Below are 20,680 nucleotides of genomic sequence, written 5' to 3'. Positions count from 1 at the left end.
TTTTGAAGCCCTTTCTGTTAAAACATGCATATTCTGCAATTTATACCTCTCAGATAATACTGAAAGATTTTAAGGCAGTTAAGAAGATGTCGTTCTTTGTTATTTACAGCTCTTTTGCTTGTTATACGAATCTGTGACTGACCTTGATAATTTGCAAAGGCGAGTATCTTTTGTATTTTGAAATAATATATAAACTTTGGGAATACTATCCTATGATTTGTACATTTAATGCCTATGCTTTCTACCTTTGTACATTTCTTAATTCCCGTGAATGACTGACTAGATAAAACCGCTGAGCACTGGAAGTTCTACTCGAAATTTCGAATCACAGTGAAGGAGCTGACTAAATGGATGTTTCTGTATGTTTATTTATGTCTAACGTAAATACGACCCAGCTTCCTTTCGAGATATTCCTCTTCCTGGGTAAAAAGCCTGTCTGCTTTGCCATTTTCAATTAAATAATCAAAACAGTTTAGCTCCGAATTGTTTTTTTTATTCAAAAATCCTTCACATTTCTTTATCTGATTCACTGAATACGGTGAAGCACATGTGGGCTATCTGCCCAAGAGAGGGTTCCCTTAATCTTAAGTCTTTATGAGGATTAGGACTACTTAACTGATTAAGAAAAGCCGACAAGGACTAAAAACCTAACGGGGGAGATGCCTTCGGGGATGACATTTGAAGAAAAATTGTCTGGAATTCATAGTTCACATGGGAAAAATCACGAACACTACCATGCAACAGCCCGTTCGTCCGGCTTAGAACTAAGGTCGAAATATCAGTGTTCAATGATCTATCTTCTTAGCCATTGTAACTGGCATATGGTTGTTGCATTATACGAAGAAACTAATTTAATCTCCGAAATAGTCTCATTTATTTATTATTTGTCGAACCTATATTTCAGCGAAGAATATGGTTGTCAGACCCTCAAGGAGGTTAGAGTACAAACTTCCACTTTAATTTAGAGGGACAGAACGGCATGCGGTGGTCCTGACATTTTCCACCCCTCTTTCCTACGACCAAATCCCACGAGAAAACTTCCGGCTCGCCATATACACTCATGTCCATAAATTAAGGATAATGCAAAATCAGGCAAAGGAAGAGTTAGAAGCAAAACAAATTTGACTTATTTGTAAAGCTTATTTATTAAACAAAAGGTAAAGAGCAAAAAAAGATGTTATATGTTTGATATTATTAAAAAAATTAGCGATTTTTTTCCCCTGGAGCAAATTACATAAAACACCTATTTACAAAAAAAACAATATTACATGGTTGGTATGATTGTTAATACATTGTATGTCTCACAGACGATGCGATACAGTCCGTACAAGGCCTAGGCATGCTGAGTATCAAATTATCGATCTGATTTTGGGGGATATTACACCACTCAAAAAGCAATGCTCTCCGAAGTTCTGGTAGACATGTAGGAGGAGGTTGACGGGCTGTAACTCGTCGGCCAAGCATGTCCCACACGTGCTCTACTGGATTGAAGTCCGGTGAGAATGCTGGCCAGTCCATACGGGTGATATCTTCCGATTGAAGGCATTCGCTTACGATGTTTGCACGGTGAGGACGGGCGTTGTCATCCATAAACACAAATTGTGCGCCCATGGCGCCTCGAAACAAACGTACATGTTGTTCCAGAATGACGTCACGAAAGATTTGGCTTGTCATGGTTCCAATTTGAACATGCAGGTCAGTTCTGGAACCCAGAATAGTTGCACCCCAAACGAGCACTCCTGCACCACCGTAACGGTGTCGTTTGTGGTAACGGGTACCTGGAGCTCTCCATATGAAAGTCCGGCGAGAATCAGACTGCAAGCTAAACCTGGACTCGTCGGAAAACATCACACAAGCTCACTGTTGCGCTGTCCACAATGCATGCTCTCTACTCCAGGCTAACCGCAGCCGACAGTGAGTTGCAGTAAGTGGAACGCATTGGACAGGTCTACGAGCATATAGACCAATCTGCCCTAAGCATCTATACACGGTCTGCCTTGAAATTGTCGTACAAGTGGCTGAAGAGAGCTGACGAGACAGGTCTGAGGTTGTGCTGCACCTGTTTCTTTTGGCAGTAATTGCCAAATACCGGTCCTCATTCGGCTTTGTAACTCTGGGGTGACCTGTGCCGTAACGTCTGCTCACATTACCATCATCTTGGAATCGTTGCCTGGAGATGACACTATGGGCAATTCCAAGTTCGTCTGATACTTCCAGTTGGGTACGCCCACATTCCAGACGGCCGATAATTCTACCACGTAAAAAATCATCCAAATGCGTCCTTTGTGTCATAACTATTCGGTTATTGCACTGAAATGCTTATAAAGCGCCTGCGAACACTTTTACTTCTTTGCCTGTATTCCTTCGTATATTCCTCTCTTACACTCTCGTCATTGTGACGTACCATCGGTGTCATCTGGTTACTTCCTGAAATTTGCATATGATTCTTGAAGATGTGTGTAGGGATTTTACAGGTGATATATTTATTTTAGACTTCGATTTCCGCATGACTCCGAATTATCCTTAATTTATGGACATGAGTGTATTTAAAGTGCTCCCATAACGCAAATGCACTATACATTTACATTCATGCCTTTTTCCTGGATTGAAACTCGGGGTCTTCGGTACGGCACTTAGAGTCACTAACCACTATCTCGTCTGAACTGCGAAATAGTATTATATATGTGACACATATTTGCACACTGCTCTTCAGCTAATTTCAGTAATTATCAAATAATTCGACATGATATGCCTAAATTTTGTTTTATGCTTAGCATACCCAACGATTGCCTTGAGAAAATGTTTCAGAACTTTCCATTTAAGCAGTCGAAGATTTAATTAACTTTGTTTACTCTATGATTTATTGCTTCATAATTAATCGCTTTAACAGTTTTTTTATAAATTTCTCTTGAAAACATCATTGAGTTACTTGTGAGTAGTATCATATCTTATACGACATATTATAGGTTTATAGCTTTCGATCTAATACATGTATTTATAACTTACATTTTTAAATAATACATTTAGAAATGAGACATACCAGTCAGCATACTTTCATTCATTACACAGGTTCCAGAGAGTAGCACTGCGTCACACACCATAGTGAAGTAAGATTTTGGAATCAAAATCACATCTCCCGGAACTAAATCCTCAGAGGAAATTTGTAATTCTGTTAGTGAAAATTTATAGAATATTAGATGACAGAGTTCAAGTTATCAAAGCAAGCTAAAAATTGCACACGGAAGTATCGAACTGATTGATACATTTAATGTAGTGGAACATAATAACCGTATATTTTATAAATCCTGAGATACACTTATGAGTATCAAAATCTAGTTTTTTAGCAGTGTCACAGGTCTTCTATATAAACAATTTCGTCCAGTTTCCTCAGTAATATTTTTATTTAATTTTCTTACTATACTTCCCAGAAGATCCTTAAACGTTACACAGATTACAGCTTTTCATTTTCTACACACTAAAATCTTAAACGGTAAATAATTTTTATCCTTTTTTTTTTTTTTTTTTTTTTTTTTTTCAATCGAAACGTCACTTTTCCCCCGCTTTAAACGAGAATAGTAGTAGAGGAAGGTGAAGCGAAGCATAAGTTGTAAGAATGATTTGTTCATAAGCCAAATATTAGGAGGAGTATAAATTATTTCAGTATCAAAAGACAACTTGTTCTCTAGTAAATAATTCAAAACAAAAATAGCAATATATTTTTAAAATTCAATTAAAATTTAATTTTGAAAGTGTCATTTGATCAAATTTTATTTGTCATTTGATTTACTGTCATTCTCAGTACGGCAGGAGATATATAGAAGATGTTTACATATTTTTAGAATAATTTCCACAAAGTATTATAAAAAGCAATTGCTTTGGCATAAAAATTTTTGGAAAGAGATTATTTGGAATGAAAATTGTCGTGTACTACTTTTAAGAGTATTTTTTGCTTAAAATATTCTATGTAAACAAGCTGTGGTTTGAAGGATGTGTTCCTGTGCTTTCCGAAAAGTAATATTCCTATTCCATTATTCAAATACGTTGTGAAATGCACGATATCAAAATTTCTGCGCCCCCCCAAAAAAAGCATTAATTAGAGAGCGAAAAACCGACAGTCATTATTTCTATATGGAAAGAAGCTTCAAAACTATCATCCGCAAACGATACGTATTGTCTCTGTTGCTTCTAAAATTACATCATTGGTAACAACAGAAAACAAGCCGAAGTAGAAATCAGTTGTAAAGTTTTCAAATACATCATCTGTAGCAACAATAAATAAAATAATAACCAAGATTTACAACTTTAAAAAGCTATAAACATAACGTTCACAACTTTTGCCGAGGCATGTGGCTCAACGTCGAAAAATTTGTAGAACCATGTATAAAAACTATCTGAAACATCGTTTTACCTAAATGACTGCAACAGAAAGAGGTCTGTTTATTAACGAATACACAGAGATAAAATGTGTAAATCTGATTCCGCAGTGTAAAGAAAGTTTCAGTAAGGGGATCATGAATAACAATTTAATTATTATAATTTTAATCAATTCGCAACTTCTGCATTTTCTAAAGCGCCTAACTACTATTCAAACAAAAGCACTGGATCCGGTTTTATCGGAGCAAGAAACGTCTGGCTGAGATTCATTCAGCGTTGTGGAAAAAATGAAGGATCATAGGATGATGTGATTAGAAATGTTATGGAACTTCTTAGTTAGAAGAAGACAGAGGCAAACACGCAGAACAAGCTGCCTAGTTAAAAAAGGAATTACGAACCTTTTATACTATTTTTCTTAGTTATGCTTTAAGAATCTGATAGCACAGACCTAATTCGTTTTTAAGCTCACGATTAAAATACGAAGTTTTCACTTGTAATCAATTTCTGAAGAACTCTGCTCAATTAAAACACTAGCATAAACAAGAATTGCTTTAAGATCATCACCCTGCACGAAAGTTTTAAAGCTACAAGAATTTATTACTTTATAAGGTATTTTCTCCCTCCTTTCTGCATGCCTTCGTGGTGTAACTGTAGAACATTTAGTGTCGGTAGCTAACTTTTGTTGTATGTAACAAAAGTTAATATGCTAACACGGTAGCACATTTTTAAGTACACGGTTTTACTATCTTGTACGAAGTAAAAGAAGTATTGTAATGGTGAAACATTTCGGGTGTAATAAGTTCAAAGGAAATGTCTATTTTGACCGTTCCACTTGGACGATTCTTTTTTTGCGAGAAGTCTGTACTTACGGACAGAATAAAGGACTCTTTTTTTTTTTTTTTTTTCCAAAACGGATTGCAAAGTAGATTTTAGCTGGACTTAAAAGAGATTTTTTTGGGACGTCTCTCTTATACATATATAATATTATTAATATATATATATCGCATAACTGAAAAACGATTAGCCGAAGAACGTTGAAATTTTGTACATGCGACTGCTATGACATTTAGTTGTTCATCTCCTTTTTATTGCAATACCCAAACGTTTACATATATATACCACTCAACACCGTACCTGAATTAAAAAGTTCTTACACGGCTTTTAGTTTCGCAACTGTCATATAATTCCAATTACAAAAGTTTTTGAATGAAGAAAATATTCATGTTTTGGCAATGACAGATTAAAAAATATTAATTTTCGACAATAACGAAATCTAACACATATATAGTAACAGTTTGTATATGTTGTTAGTCTAACAATAAATATCTAAGAATATTTAATATCAGTTTATTTTTGTTTTGAAAACTAATAGGCTAAACAGAAAAGTTATTTGGTGTCCACATCATATATTTTATAAATCTTAATGGGTTAAATTTGAGTAATTTTAACAAATAATGTACTTTTTAAATTAAAATAAGATATTTCGATGTCTGCATTTGATTTTTCTAATCCATCTTTTCACCGTCTTGAGGGCAAATTCAGGATAAACGTCTCCAAGATTGAGCTGTAATAAAACATTCACGTCTGTGTGAAATTAACTAATAAGGTATCTTTTATTTTTGCTAGTTTAATAGCTTTTTATTAGCTTACTTTTCTGTTTTTTATTTTATTTATTCACCTGTTACCTTCCAAACTATGCTAATGGAAAAGGAAATATGAATTAAAATGGACTTCTTGTTTTGTCATATTGTAGCTGCTGCAGAAGAAACTAGACAAACTCAGAGCTTCATTGTGCTGGGATATGTTTAAGATTAAATAACTTTAGCAGAGATTAATTAGGATGAAAACTAAAGTAACATCTTTCTTAAGTTTTCAGCTTAGTTGTGTAGTTACTCCAGACTACTGCCCGAGTTTGCTTATTTGTTTTGTCACATTTCACGCTGAAGCATTGATTTGCCAATTACTTTTATTTTCTCAAATTTGTACAGATTGAAATAAATTTATTGTATTTGACTTTAACCGATATCCTGAGAGATAATTTACAAACAGTTAGGCTGAATGATATTCACAAAAAGGGCCAAGTCGAAATAAATTGCTTTAATGATAATAAAGTAAAATCATATATTAGCAGAAAAATTATAAGATAATTTTAACACTTTTAATTTCTCACAGTTGTGTTTCATCACTTAATGAAAAATCTGATGCGTGCACCACATGACTTCCTTGTACGGAATATTAAATTATACCCATTTTTCTTGCATTTCATTTAAAATTATTGGATTGAATTAAATCTACTTCGTCGATAGCGCATAAACCACAATAGAATAAATGCACTCTTTAAAATTCACTATATTCTTTTTTTACCCTATCGACACTCTGGCCCTAGGTTCACTTAACAGCGTTACATTTCATTCATTTTTTAACTCAGAATGCACAAAATTTATACCATCATAAGAATTGTCTAGTCGTTGCCATATGTTCTATTAAAATACTATAATAAATCTAAAACGATGTATAAAACAAATTAAGCAAAGAACAACAACAACAATAATAATAACAACAGCAAAAAAAAAAAAAAAAAAAAAAAAAAAAGAAAGAAACAGTTCTTCACAGACGATTCAGTATTTCTCATTCAATTAATTCAGTTCTCACTTCGCGACAAGGCAAAAGGTGTCTCTACTGAAAATTACGAAGTAAATATTAAACACTTATTTCCTCGAATGAATTCCAGAGTGGATTAAGCATGATTTAATTCGCAATAATAAAAGAAGGCGTTATCTTTCTTGTTGTGAAGCTTAGTCTTTCTAGATTGGCAACAAATCTACTATTCTGCTGTTTCAAACGTAAACAAGCAATGGCCGCCATGGAAAAAATTATTAGGCTTAGCGGCACTTAAACAACTTTTAAATTGTTGATAATTTTAAAAATATTGCATACAGATTTACTAAAGGCATAAAAACCTTAACGGGAAGATAAGAACAACACAATTCAATCATTTTTAAAGCAAAAAATGCACAATTTACAAACATATAAGAATAAAGAAACTGAGATCACTGAGCCGAGTAACAGAGTGGATATATATATATTTGGTGCGGCCGATTGCAATCAAAATTTGAGGTGCACATCTACATGTTATAGCAGTCCTATATATCTCCAAAGGCTCCAGAGCGCCATCCTGAATTTCACTAGTCTTAGAGAGTCTCTCAGTGTTAGAATTCCCAAACCGATAAGGAAATCACTTATTGTCTTTGGAGTGCCGCAGGACACCACGGCTGAGGAGGTAACTACAGCATTTGAGCAGCTTATTCCTCAAGAGTCCCGAGATATTGCTTTCCCTAGAAGACCTCTGCCCAGAACAGACGGTTACAGTAACTGGTTGGTAGATATCGCCTCGGAACATTTTGTCAGAATTCTGAACTGCAAGAGGATATTCATAGGCCTTAATTCTTGCTCTTTCAAAGAATACTTCCAGGTTCAGCGCTGTTATAACTGCCAAGAATTCGGGCACTTGGGAAGAAACTGCAAGTCAACTCCAAATTGTGCAAGGTGCAGCAAAGGACATCTCACAAAAGAGTCTACAACAGACACAGTAAGTTGTGTTAACTGTCAAAATTCTAACCAGGCAAAAGGAACTTCTCACGACTTCCATCACCCAGCCAACTTTTCGAAATGTCCTTGTTACCTAGAAGAATTGGAACGTCTCAGCTTGAACAGAACCCTCCCAATGTAAATTCGCATAGTTTGACTCAAGAATTAAGTAAAATAAGCTTTTTACAATGCAATCTCCAAAGAGCACGCGCCGCGACACTCAATGTGGCACAGATATTAACAAAGTCTTCAATCTCCATTTCTCTACTACAAGAACCGTACACCTCGAATGGCATCATTCCGGGTTTACCATCAACGCACATTGTTTTTCTCTCCAAATCTAACTTGGCGGCAACAGTCTACAATGGACCTATGGCTCCGTTGTTGATAGATCAGACAGAGAATACGGTAACAATCATGCTGGAGGACAAAAATAATAAGTACGTAGTAAACAATGCTTATTTCCCCCCAGTCTCCCAATAGAGGGGCTGTTACAGGAAATAGACCCAGCAATCTTGAGGCTCACAAAATACTCTATCGTGGCTGGGGACTTCAATGCAACCAGTCCACTACGGGGAGCTGACAGAGAGGATAATAGAGCACGAGCTGTCATAGAATTTGCCACAGCGCACAGGCTTACAGTTGTAAACACACTGGATTCCCCTCCTACCTTTAGAACATCTAGAGCAGTAGGTTGGCCAGATGTAACTTTAGCATCCTCCCCAATTGTACAGTATATGAACAACTGGGTTGTTTCTGACCTCCCTTCTTTTAGTGACCATCAGATAATCCAGTATGAACTGGTAAATTCAGTGTCTTTCGAAACGAAACAAAGATTTAAGACTTGCTTTGGGGGACACAAGAAATTTCTAGAAAAGCTCAGGCCGTATGTCGTAATTAACCAAGAAAATTTAAATAATTGTACTACACCAGTCCAACTAGATGAGGCGTATGATACTCTAGTAAAGAATATCACTCAAGCAGCAAGTGCTTCCTACAAAAGGAAAGCCATTCAAGTTGACAAACCATTGTCCTGGTGGAATCCCAGTCTCACAGCTCATAGAAGCAAAGTACGGGCTTTGAGGAGGCTGGCACAGGCAGAACAAGAAGAAGAAGTAAGATCCGTAAAAATGTTAAAGTACAGGAAAGAACGTGCTCTCTACAAAAAGCGCATACAGAAAGCGAAAACTGAATCTTGGAAAAAACATTGTTCCAATCTAAAAGAGACTTATGGCCCAGTGCAAAAAATCGCAACAGATAGAGCCTTTCGCCCAACTCAGCTGGTCGCAAAACTGGCACCAAGTGCCTCTAGCATATCAGATGTCCTCCTGTCAGTGCTCACCACTATCTTTCCCAAGGATGATGTAAGGAATGACTTTGATGAGCATGTTCAAACAAGATATAACTTTCGAAACTTTCTTTGGACCAGCAAAAAGCATGACCATCAGCTCCCTTCCATTCAGGAAATTACTAGAATAGTCAAAGGCCTCGTAAACAAGAAAGCTCCGGGACCGGATGGCATCGATAATATTATGATCAAATATATTCATCATGAGTTCCCTCAACTTTTTCTTTTGTTGTGTAGGGCTTGTTGGAAAATAGGACACTTTCCTAGGGCCATGAAGTGGGCAGAAGTAGCATTGTTCCACAAGCAAGGTAAAGATCCATCGGATCCGGGAGCATATAGACCAGTTAGTCTTCTCCCTTCCATTAGCAAGGTACTAGAGAAGGTCATCTTAGCGCGGCTCAACTACTTTCTTAAGATTAAAAATTACATCAACAAAAATCAGTTTGGTTTCTGTGAGGGGAAGTCTACGGAGGGGGCACTTAAGAACCTTCTGGAGAATATCGAAGCCAGCAGGAACAATGACAGATACACAATAGTAGTGGGAATGGATATCAAAGGGGCATTCGATTCGTTATGGTGGCCAGACGTAATTAAATGCCTGGATAATGCACAAATCCCTTTTGAAATTATCAAGCTCTTGCGAAGTTATCTGCAAGATAGAGGAGTACAGGTTACTACGAATAAAGGGGTTATCAATTACCAACTGCAAAGAGGATGCCCCCAAGGTTCCTGCTTGGGACCCACGTTATGGAATTTGGTGGCTAACACAGCCTTTACTCTGTTTGATAATAATCCAAATGTGAATATACAAGCCTTCGCAGATGATTTTCTTCTAGTCATTACTAGCAGGAAAGACGTGGTACAAAAGGCGCAAAAGGCAGTCGACGACTTTGCAGCCTGGGCCAAGAGTTACAAACTGATCATCTCTGCAACGAAGACCCAATTGCTCTACATAGGTAGGAAAGGTATTCCTAAAAGAAACCCGTCCATTAAAATGAACGGTATACCGATCAAATGCGTGCCCAATCTGAAGTACTTGGGACTGACTTTTAATAATAAATTATCTTGGGTTCCACACCTGAAGGAGGTGAAACAGAAAATAGACAGCCTTACAAATAACATGCTCAAAACAGCAAGAATACAGTGGGGAACGCCAGCCAATATTCTGAGAAGTTGGTATCGTACTATATCCGAGAGGATTATCTTGTATGGTGCAGCAATTTGGGGGGAAAATATCTCCTCACATATGATTAAACTATTGCTCACAATACAAAGAATGCAATTATTACTGATATGCAGAGGATACAGAACCACTTCTACAGCAGCACTTCAAGTGCTTGCTGGTATACCACCATTAGACTTACAAGCAGAACGGGAATCTCTATTGGCAAGAGTGCTGAGACTGGATGAGAATGCAACATTATGGAATCAGAACTATTATCACACAGACTATGAAAAGCACAAATCAGTTCTTTTAGGGCACCCCGCAGACATAGACTTGTCCGATAGCATCCAACTTGTGTACGCATCTTCAAAAAAGAACAGCTTCAGCCTCTACACGGATGGATCCAAAACAGAGCGAGGCGCCGGTAGTGCATTTTGCGCTTTACAAGGGGAGACTATTATTAAAACATGGAAAAGAAGACTAGATATTAGAAATACGATCTTTCAGATAGAGGTTGCAGCGCTAAAAGCAGCAATTAAATTTGCAGTTTATTCACTTAGATTCAGAGCAACAATCTTCAGTGACTCGGCCTCTAGTCTGGCAGCGATTAGAGGAAATATAAGCAGGAGCACTTATGTACAAGAGCTCAAAAAATTCTTTTGCATTGCCCTCCCTCCTTACGTCCACACTTGGTCTGGGTCCCAGCTCATGTGGGCATCACAGGCAATGAAAAGGCAGATGAGCTTGCCAAATCGGCAGCAAATGATAAAAGCCTGAGAGAATATCCTGTGAAACTCCCAACCTCTTATCTCAAGAGAAGTACTCTTGAAAATTTATTATGCCAGTGGCAGGAAAGGTGGGACTCAGCACCCACGGGTAGAAGGACCTACTCTTTTTTCCAAAAGTGGGAACTGTAGCAAAAGTTACGAACGGTGCACAGACCCACTTTTTTTCTGGACATGGACCATTCCCTACCTATTTAAAGAGGTTCCACTTAAGCGGAACAGAATTCTGTGAATGTGGAGAGGTAGGTGATCCAGATCACTATCTCTTCCATTGTGCATCCACCAAACCTTATCACCTGAGGAGACCAAGTGATTTATTTTGGCCACAATGGGCAGAAACAATCTGCAAGAATAGTATTGCTAAACGCAAATTGAATGAGGTATTAAAGTACTGTGCACAGAGTCATGCAGGCATAAACAGAGCGAACACTTCAGAATAATTGACAATTACTGCACACATCTGTACCTTGTACGCTCACAATTAAAAGATCATCTTAGGGTAAAGACTTCCTTGTGAATGACATAACATTAGTTTTATTACCATTGCAGAACCTTGAACTGTTCAATGTTTGTGTGATTTAACCACATTGGTGCATAGATTCTTAATTTTTCATTGTACACATCTTTGTGACTTTTAGATTACCCTACAATTAATAAGTCTCATAACTGAAAGAATCATTAAAACGTATTGTAAAAATTACTAGTTATATAACTGTATCATTGTTAAATTGTTTCTATTCCATCATTGGCAGAATTATATTTATTTATTTACTCAGCATAGATGGAGGCATAACCTATTGTTACCTCCCCCCCAAAAAAAAGGGAAAAATAAAAGAATATTTTTTTTTAATTTTTTTAAAGTTAGAGTACAGAATATAAATTGGATTATGCTTTATGCTTGAAATATCAATGTTTAAATCATGTTGTTGGTAGTTCCACTGTATTTGCTAACTAGGAATGGTTCTGAAAAATGTATTGTAACCTAACCTTAGCATTTTTCATTTATAGTATTATCTTTGGGTACCTGCATCAATAATGAATAACAGTGTATGGTTTGATTAACATTGTATATTATTTCTTAATTTTGTAATTATATGGCTAACTAGTACAGTGTGAATTGTAATCAAGATATAGAGCTACTGTATTTACAGTAATTGTTCAGTATATCTGTATAAGTAGTAGTATGAGGTTATGCGACTTTAATGCTTATATATTTTGTAAATTTTGTACATATATATAATAGAATCACAATGTATTGTACCCAATGTAAAATGCAATTCTAGCCGAGTTTGTACTTTTGTAGCTTATAGTACTAGAGTGTAAAGTTTTGTAGGCATTGTATGTACTCGAAATTTTGCGATAGAAAAATTATCTAATATTATCGTATTATATTTATAACCAGGTTTACTATGTCTTGCATTTATATAGGATATTCTATGTCTTGCATTAATATATTCTTCTATGTCTTGCATTTATATATGATATTGTTACAATGTATAGTACTCAGTGTAAAATGTATTGTGGTCTAGTGTAAAACATTGAAGTAGTATTGTAGTGAAAAGGAAGTATAGCAACATTGCCCATGTTAAAGTAGTGTAGTATAGTTAGCAGCGTAGTAGTTAAAATAGAACTTGAGTTAACAACCAGGCAGTTATAGATACTAAAAACCTATGTAAAATAATGAGTGATTATGAAACCTAAGATTTTGAAATAATAAATGCTGTCGGATCAGCGAGTCATGATTAGACAGCATCTGCCAAGTGGAAACAAATACCGTAAGGCTTACTATAGTTAAGGGCGGCAGTCCACTTGAGCAGCGTTCAGCAGTCCTATATATAAAATTTCAACGTTCTGAGGCTGCTCGTTTTTGAGTTATGCGAGTTGCATACGCACAGATGTTTTTGACTTATACGTACGCACAGACACCGCGAAAAATTCTCTTCAGAATTCTTTTTAAATTAGTTTTACAATTTTTTGAGGAAAAAGAATCCTTTATCCTGTCTTTACGTACAGATGTCACGCAAAAACACCATTAAATTGCATTCTATAGCCGTGAAAATGGATATTTGCGTTGAAATATGATGCCTGAAACTTTTCGCGATTACAATACTTCCTTTTTACTTCGTAAAAGGAAGTAAAGAGGTATTTTTTCGCATAATACATTACCTTTTCCATCTCTTATAACAGTAACAATGGCATGTGATCTCATAGCATCTCTCAGAGCTCTGCTTTGCTAAAATGAACAAAAAATGTTTAATGGGTATACTACTTATTTTAAAAAAGTATATTTGAATTCATAATTATGTGCACCATCAAAAACAGAACTACTGGAAGTGCAATCACTTACCTTTCGTGTTTCCCACACTGTCATAGACACAGATATGACTGATAGTATCACCACACAAATAGCAAATTGGTAATAGAACTGTAACAGCCATACAGTCACTATGAATGCTTGATATAAATAAAACGGATTCCGCACCTAAAAATAAAAAATATACACTTAGATTCCTAAATTTAATCCTTTAAAAGGAACATGTTTTAAACTGTATTAATATCACACATACAACACTCCTCAGAATAGCAAAACAACTGAATTATCTTTAAAAACCGCTAAACTGTGTTCGATGTTATGCAAATTGTATTTCTTTCTTTGTACCGAGGAGCGGCGCAGACGCAAATTTGTTAGGTTTTTAAAGCTCGCGTTTAGAGCTTTCAGGTTGCTGTGAATTACTGGAGTTTCAACTAAGCAGAGGTTCTTCTGAGTTTGTGTTGGTAAGCCTCTACTGTGTTCGGAGTTGGCAGTGTGGTCTTCGCCGTTACTCAACTAACTTACTTTAAAAGTCAATAAAGAAGTTTCGGTCAACGTTATGATTCTGAGGTTTTTTGGGTTCTATACTGAAGTAATATCAAGTCAATTTACAGTCCACTATTTTTAAACAACGGAACGTACATGTTTTTTGGTCCGTCAGCTACGGAGTCGCAGTAAATTTGGTGAGTCAGTGTGTTTTTTTATCTTTCTTATTAGATAATGGAATTTACAACGCTTAAGACTAAAAAGCGTGTAGCTAAAGCTAAGTTAAGTAAACTGAAAGACAAAATTACAGTGACTTACGATTCTGCTGATGTTGATCAGTTAGAACTTTTTAAATCTAGATTAAATAATTTAATGACCGAACTTTCGGATATTTTTAGTGACATATTTGTAGTGTGTGAAGAAAAAGATATTGATGTATTTATAGAAGAACAACAGGTCATACAAGATACTGTTGATGAGTTAATTTTAATGCTAACCAGAGTTAAGAATGTTAAAGACATTAGTGTGGAAACTAAATCTTGTGAAATAGCGAGTATACGCTTACCTAAGCTAACTCTTCCTGTATTTAGTGGCAGTACTGAAGAATGGTTATAATTTTTTGATTTATTTAAAACGGCGATAGTGGATAATGACCGTTTATCAGGTGCACAAAAGCTACAATATTTAAAGGGTTCTTTAAAAGGAGATGCTTTGAGAATTGTTCAAGCTTTAACTATTTGTGACAGGAATTTCGAAATAGCGTGGCATTTATTGTGTCAAAGATTTTCACATAAGAGAGAATTACTTTCATCGTTATTAAAGAAAATCTTGTATTTATCAAATTTACAATCTGAAATTCCTAGTCAGATATTAGCGTTAGTAGACACTGTAAGAGAGTGTGTATGTTCGTTTGAAAATCTAGGATTCAAAGTGGAGCAATTCGCGGATACTATTTTAATGTTAATAGTACAGTTTAAATTGGATTCTTCGACGAGAGGATGGTCGGAAAGAACATTAAAGAGTGAGGAAATACCAACGCTTAATAATCTGCTAGAGTTCTTGAAATCTCATGCCAGAACCTTGCAAGCAGGTAAACCGCAAGGTGTTAAAAAACAAGTTACAAAAGACAAATTAACTTCATTGGCTTCAGAGATTCACGCGAAGTGTACGTATTGTAAAGCCGGTCATTCAGTTTTTAAATGTAATAAGTTTTTAAATATGAATGTTCAGGAACGTGTTAATTTTGTCAAGAGAAATAATGTTTGTTTTAATTGTTTGGTTTCAAATCATAAAGCTTTCGAGTATAGAAGTACACATAAATGTAAAAAGTGCTTTAAAAATCATCACACACTACTGCATTTCGAAAGAGTTCAAAATGAGCCAAAGGCACGTAAAGGAGTTACGAACAGTTCGAATGAATTATCAGTGACGGCTAAGCCATTTTTCCCTGGGCCAGAACCTCGCGCTCAATCAGCTGGGTCAGGGGAGAATATTGCAAGTTCTAGTCCAGTAATTAAATCTTGTGTTTCAGACTTTAATTTTCAGAGTGAAGTTTTATTATGAAAGTGTTAGATTCATCGGGTGAATACCAATTGTGTAGAGCCCTTCTTGACCCTGGCAGTCAAGCAAGCCTGATTTCAGAAGATTGTGTACAAAGGCTAGGGTTAGCAAGAAGAAATGCCAAAGTTTTTATTTCATGTTTAGGGTCTTTGGATACGAAAACTAATGGAATTACGGAAGTAAACTTCGTTCCGCATTTTCCGGCGAAAGTGTCATTTAAAACACCAGTATTTATCATCAATAGAATTATTGGAACTTTGCCGCATTTTACATTGGATAAGAAGTACGTTGAGGAATATAATGATTTAATGATAGCAGATCCAACATTTTACAAAAGTGGGCCTGTTGATATACTTTTAGGCGTAGATATTGCCTTACCTCTTTTAAAGGGAGAAATAATTAAATGCGAAGAAGGTAAACCGGTAGCTTCTCGTTCTGAACTAGGATGGATTATTTCAGGTAGTGTGAATAATTCAACAGAAATTAATCCTACTATCTATGTTAATAATATACAAGTGGAAACTGATCAGATGCTGTCTAACTTTTGGAAATTGGATGCTGTACCTATGTTTGACATGCTTACTAAATCGGAGAGAGCATGTGAAGATTATTTCAGATCTACATATACGAGAGAGGAAAGTGGGGGTATATACTGTGAAATTACCGTTTCACTCTCCGCCTTCTCAGCTTGGAGATTCCAGACAATTAGCTATGCGTAGATTCCAATCTTTAGAAAATTCACTTCTAAAAAGGTCTCGGATATATGAACAGTATAAGGATTTCATGAGGGAATACCTTGAGCTGAGACATATGGAGGGAGTGCCTGAGGGAGAGATTCTTATTGACTCTACGTATTACATGCCTCATCATGCCGTATTAAAGGAATCAAGTACTGCGACTAAACTGAGAGTTGTTTTCGATGCTTCAGCTAAAACGACATCGGGTCTTTCATTGAATGATATTTTGATGGTTGGGCAAAGAGTTCAGCAAGAGCTGTTTCCAATTCTTCTACGGGTTAGAACTCACAAAATTGCAGTATGTGCCGATGTAGAGAAGATGTTCAGACAAATTCGTGTCCACCCAGAAGATACAAATTGGCAACGAATGCTTTGGAGGGATAGTCCTAGTGAGCCCTTGAGTACATTTAGATTAGTGACAGTTACATATGGGACTGCCTGTGCGCCATATTTGTCTACTAGAGTAATGAAACAACTTGCATTAGATGAACAAGTGAGATTTCCTTTAGCATCAAAAATTGCCCTTCGTGATTTTTATGTTGATGATTTGCTTTCAGGGGCACAAAGTGCAGAGGAAGCGAATATTCTAGTTCAGCAGTTGAATGAAATGATGAAAAGGGGTGGATTTCGCTTAAGGAAGTGTATTTCAAACAGTTCAGCTATTTTAGAGAATATTCCCGAGTGCTTACGAGAATCCAGTATTTCTCTTGAAATAAACAGTGACAAGAAAGTAAAAGTATTGGGAATTAATTGGAACAACTCTAGGGATACGTTTCATTTTTCGGTATGCATAAGTGATAAAGAGTTTACTAAGAGGACTATTTTATCAGAAGTAGCCAAAATCTTTGATCCAATGGGATGGTTAGCGCCAACAATAATATACGCGAAAATATTATTACAAGAGTTATGGAACTTACAGCTGGGTTGGGATGAACTCGTTGATAAGAGAATAAGTAGAAAATGGAAGCGTTTCTATCTAGAATTGCCCTTACTTTCAAGCTTACAATTTCCGAGGTATGTCTTGAGTCCGAAGGCAGTAGTGATAGATATCCATGCTTTCTGCGACGCTTCAGAAAAGGCTTATTGTGCAGTCATCTATCTCCGAACAATCAACCTTGATTCGTCAGTCAAAGTCAGCCTTCTGACATCGAAAACCAGAGTAGCGCCCTTAAAAACCCAGTCTCTTCCGAGACTAGAGTTGTGTGCTGCATTACTTTTAACCAACCTCTTACATGCAGTATTATCATGCATAGAACTGCCTATTAACAATATTTACGCATGGACCGACTCACGGGTTACATTGGCATGGGTCTCGTGCGAACCTCGCCGTTGGCTACCTTTTGTGGCAAATCGAGTTGCAAAAATCCAAGAAGCTGTTCCAGGCATTCAATGGAATTATGTTGCTGGGAAAGAAAATCCTGCAGACTGTGGGACCAGAGGTTTTATTCTATTAGAATTCCTACAATGTGAGTTATGGGTGAAGAGACCGCAGTGGTTAAACGAATCCCTAATTCATGTACAGCAAAATTCAAGTGTAGAATTAGAGAGTGAAGTTATGTTGAAAGAATTGAAAAAGAGTTCCAGTTCAAATGTTTCCAAATTTGAAGAGCCTAGTGTGTTTTCAAGATTTTCATCATGGTTAAAGTTATGTCGAGTGTTAGCGTGGTGTTTAAGATTTAGAAATAATTGTAGTAAGTTACCTACAGAGCGTATGAAGGGTTATTTATCTACTGAAGAATTCTGTGAAGTTACTTCTATGATTGTTAGGATTGTGCAAAGAGCCGAATTTCCAGAAGAATTATTCTGTTTAGACTCTGGTAAACCCTTGAAGACATCACGTAAATTACTGTCTTTAAGTCCTTTCTTGGATTCCGCGGGAGTAATGCGTGTAGGCGGAAGGCTCAGAAACTCTACAGTTTCAAATAATCAGAAACAGCCTATGATTTTACCTAAGAATCACAATATTACGCGTTTAATTATTAAGCATTATCATGACACGTATCTTCACGCAGGTACGCAGCTACTAACTTCTGTCATACGACATAGATTTTGGATTGTGAATGCTAGAGATATTATAAGAAAGTGTATAAACCAATGTGTTATCTGCCGTAGAGTTAGAGCGCAAACTTCAACTCAGCTAATGGCAGATTTACCCGCTTCAAGAGTTACTCAAAGTAGAGCTTTTTCTCGTGTAGGGATTGATTTAGCAGGACCATTTAACGTAAAATATCGTCCTGGTAGAGGAGTCAAAATCTTTAAGTGTTACGTATGTCTATTTATTTGTTTTACTACAAGAGTAATACACTTAGAATTAGTAGAGCTTTCAACAAAATCATTCCTCGCGACACTTAAGCGGTTTATAGCTCGTAGAGGCAAACCGTGTGAAATTCACAGTGATTGTGCAACGAATTTTATAGGAGCTAATAAAGAATTAAGGAAAGCCTTTTCTATTGTTCAACGTGAGGAACAGCTACAGGGTTATATTTCTTCAGAAAATATTAAATGGTTGTTTAATCCTCCCTCTGCCCCTCATTTTGGAGGGCTTTGGGAAGCGGGTATCAAGTCTAAGAAACATCACTTAAAAAGATGTTTAGGAACACTTATTTTAACATACGAGGAATTTTTGACATTAATAACCCGAATTGAATCCTGTCTTAATTCTAGGCCTTTGGTACCAGCTTTAAGTGATTGTAGCGGCTTGGAGGCGATAACACTTCTTAACCAGAGCGGCTTTAAGCGCTATTCCAGAATCTAACCAAGAAACCATGAGCTGCAGTGACCGTTGGAGGAACGTGCAAAGGTTATTTCAACATTTCTGGAATCGATGGAGCAGTGAGTATTTATCTAGATTGCAGCAGAGACCCAAGTGGTGCACGTTACAACAAGATTGGTGATATGGTTCTTATTAAGAACGAAAATCTGCCTCCGCTACGTTGGAAATTAAGTAGAATTTTTAAAGTGTATCCTGGTCTAGATGAGAAAGTTCGAGTGGTGAGTTTACGCACGTCTAATGGTGAAATAAAACGACCTATAGCAAAGCTATGCGCTTTGCCATTTAATTCCTGATTTAGAGATTTTAATTTTTATTTTTCAGGTTTATGCAGTTCAACAGTTTAAATTTATTGTTTGAACCCCCTTGGGACTTCAAGGCTGGGGGCATGTTCGATGTTATACAAATTGTAATTTTTTCTTTGTACCGAGGAGCGGCGCAGACGCAAATTTGTTAGGTTTTTAATGCTCGCGTTTAGAGCTTTCAGGTTGCTGTGAATTACTGGAGTTTCAACTAAGCAGAGGTTCTTCTGAGTTTGTGTTGGTAAGCCGCTACTGAGTTCGGAGTTGGCAGTGTGGTCTTCGCCGTTTCTCAACTAACTTACTTTAAAAGTCAATAAAGAAGTTTCGGTCAACGTTATGATTCTGAGGTTTTTTGGGTTCTATACTGAAGTAGTATAAAGTCCATTTACAGTCCACTATTTTTAAACAACGGAACGTACAAACTGGTTCAATTTAGTAAGAAATTATAATATTCCAAGGGTATAAAAAGCTAAATTTTGCGGTAAGTAATTTGACGTTATGCACGCATGCGTGAGAAAAATTCAGCATAAGATTAATATGGTCTGAATCTTATCAAAAAATATTTCAGGAATATTATACCGTCATCGCAAATATCTACACATGAAAAATTAAAAAAAAAACCCTCATTAGAGTATTTTTTTTTTTTTAAATTTGTGAATTGCAAATACATTAGAGTATTTTTTATTTAAAAAATGTAGCACCAAGAAGGAATTGTAGGAAATGAGTAAAATTTATTTCAAATATTACTGATAGTAATACAAATAAACAATCAAATTTGCAAGACAAAAAAACAAAACGATCGGCGAAAATCAGTACTTTGTCCACCACGCTAAGCGATGAGAGTCTGTACACGTCGTGGCATTGAATCATAACAGGTTGTGAATATAATTCTGGTTAATTGCATTCCATATCGCTTCCATCTGACGCCAGTCTTAGTGTGTGCCCCACCAGCTATACGAGCGAGTCGCTGACCTATTAAATCCGAGATATGCTCAATGGGCAACATATCGGGGGAATTAAGCAGCGACATGGAAGAAACGAATCTGTGGTGGCTTAAAAAAGGCTTGTGCCGCCTGCGAAATATATGCGCGCGCATTATCCTGCTGAAATATAGCCCCGGAGTGCGACGAAAATGGGGAGGACTTCTGGCTCCACAAATTCCTTTATGAAGAATTTAATTCTAATCATTTGCCTATCTTACCTCACTTTACATTTCCTGTAAGGTTTGTCCAATTTGCCAAATTCCTGTATGGT

General features: G+C 36.4%; 1 protein-coding gene across 1 annotated transcript in view; it reads right to left on the bottom strand.

Moving 5' to 3' along the window:
* The window catches only part of LOC118193580 (polyamine-transporting ATPase 13A3-like), a 236,671-nt gene that overhangs the window by 104,387 nt on the left and 111,604 nt on the right, over positions 1-20,680 (bottom strand). The window contains exons 6-8 of the mRNA XM_085825885.1: positions 13,608-13,742; positions 13,427-13,493; positions 3,041-3,169 (exon numbers count right to left, since the gene is read on the bottom strand). Coding sequence (XP_085682011.1) covers positions 3,041-3,169; positions 13,427-13,493; positions 13,608-13,742 — 331 coding nt within the window. The remainder of the gene's footprint in view (positions 1-3,040; positions 3,170-13,426; positions 13,494-13,607; positions 13,743-20,680) is intronic.

The sequence above is a fragment of the Stegodyphus dumicola genome, chromosome 1, assembly GCF_044657685.1.
Source record: "Stegodyphus dumicola isolate Sdum_Otavi_A_Nest chromosome 1, ASM4465768v1".
In the NCBI taxonomy this organism is placed as follows: Eukaryota; Metazoa; Arthropoda; class Arachnida; order Araneae; family Eresidae; genus Stegodyphus; species Stegodyphus dumicola.
Note: the sequence above shows the minus strand (reverse complement) of the source record. Positions and strands in the feature narration are given on the sequence as shown.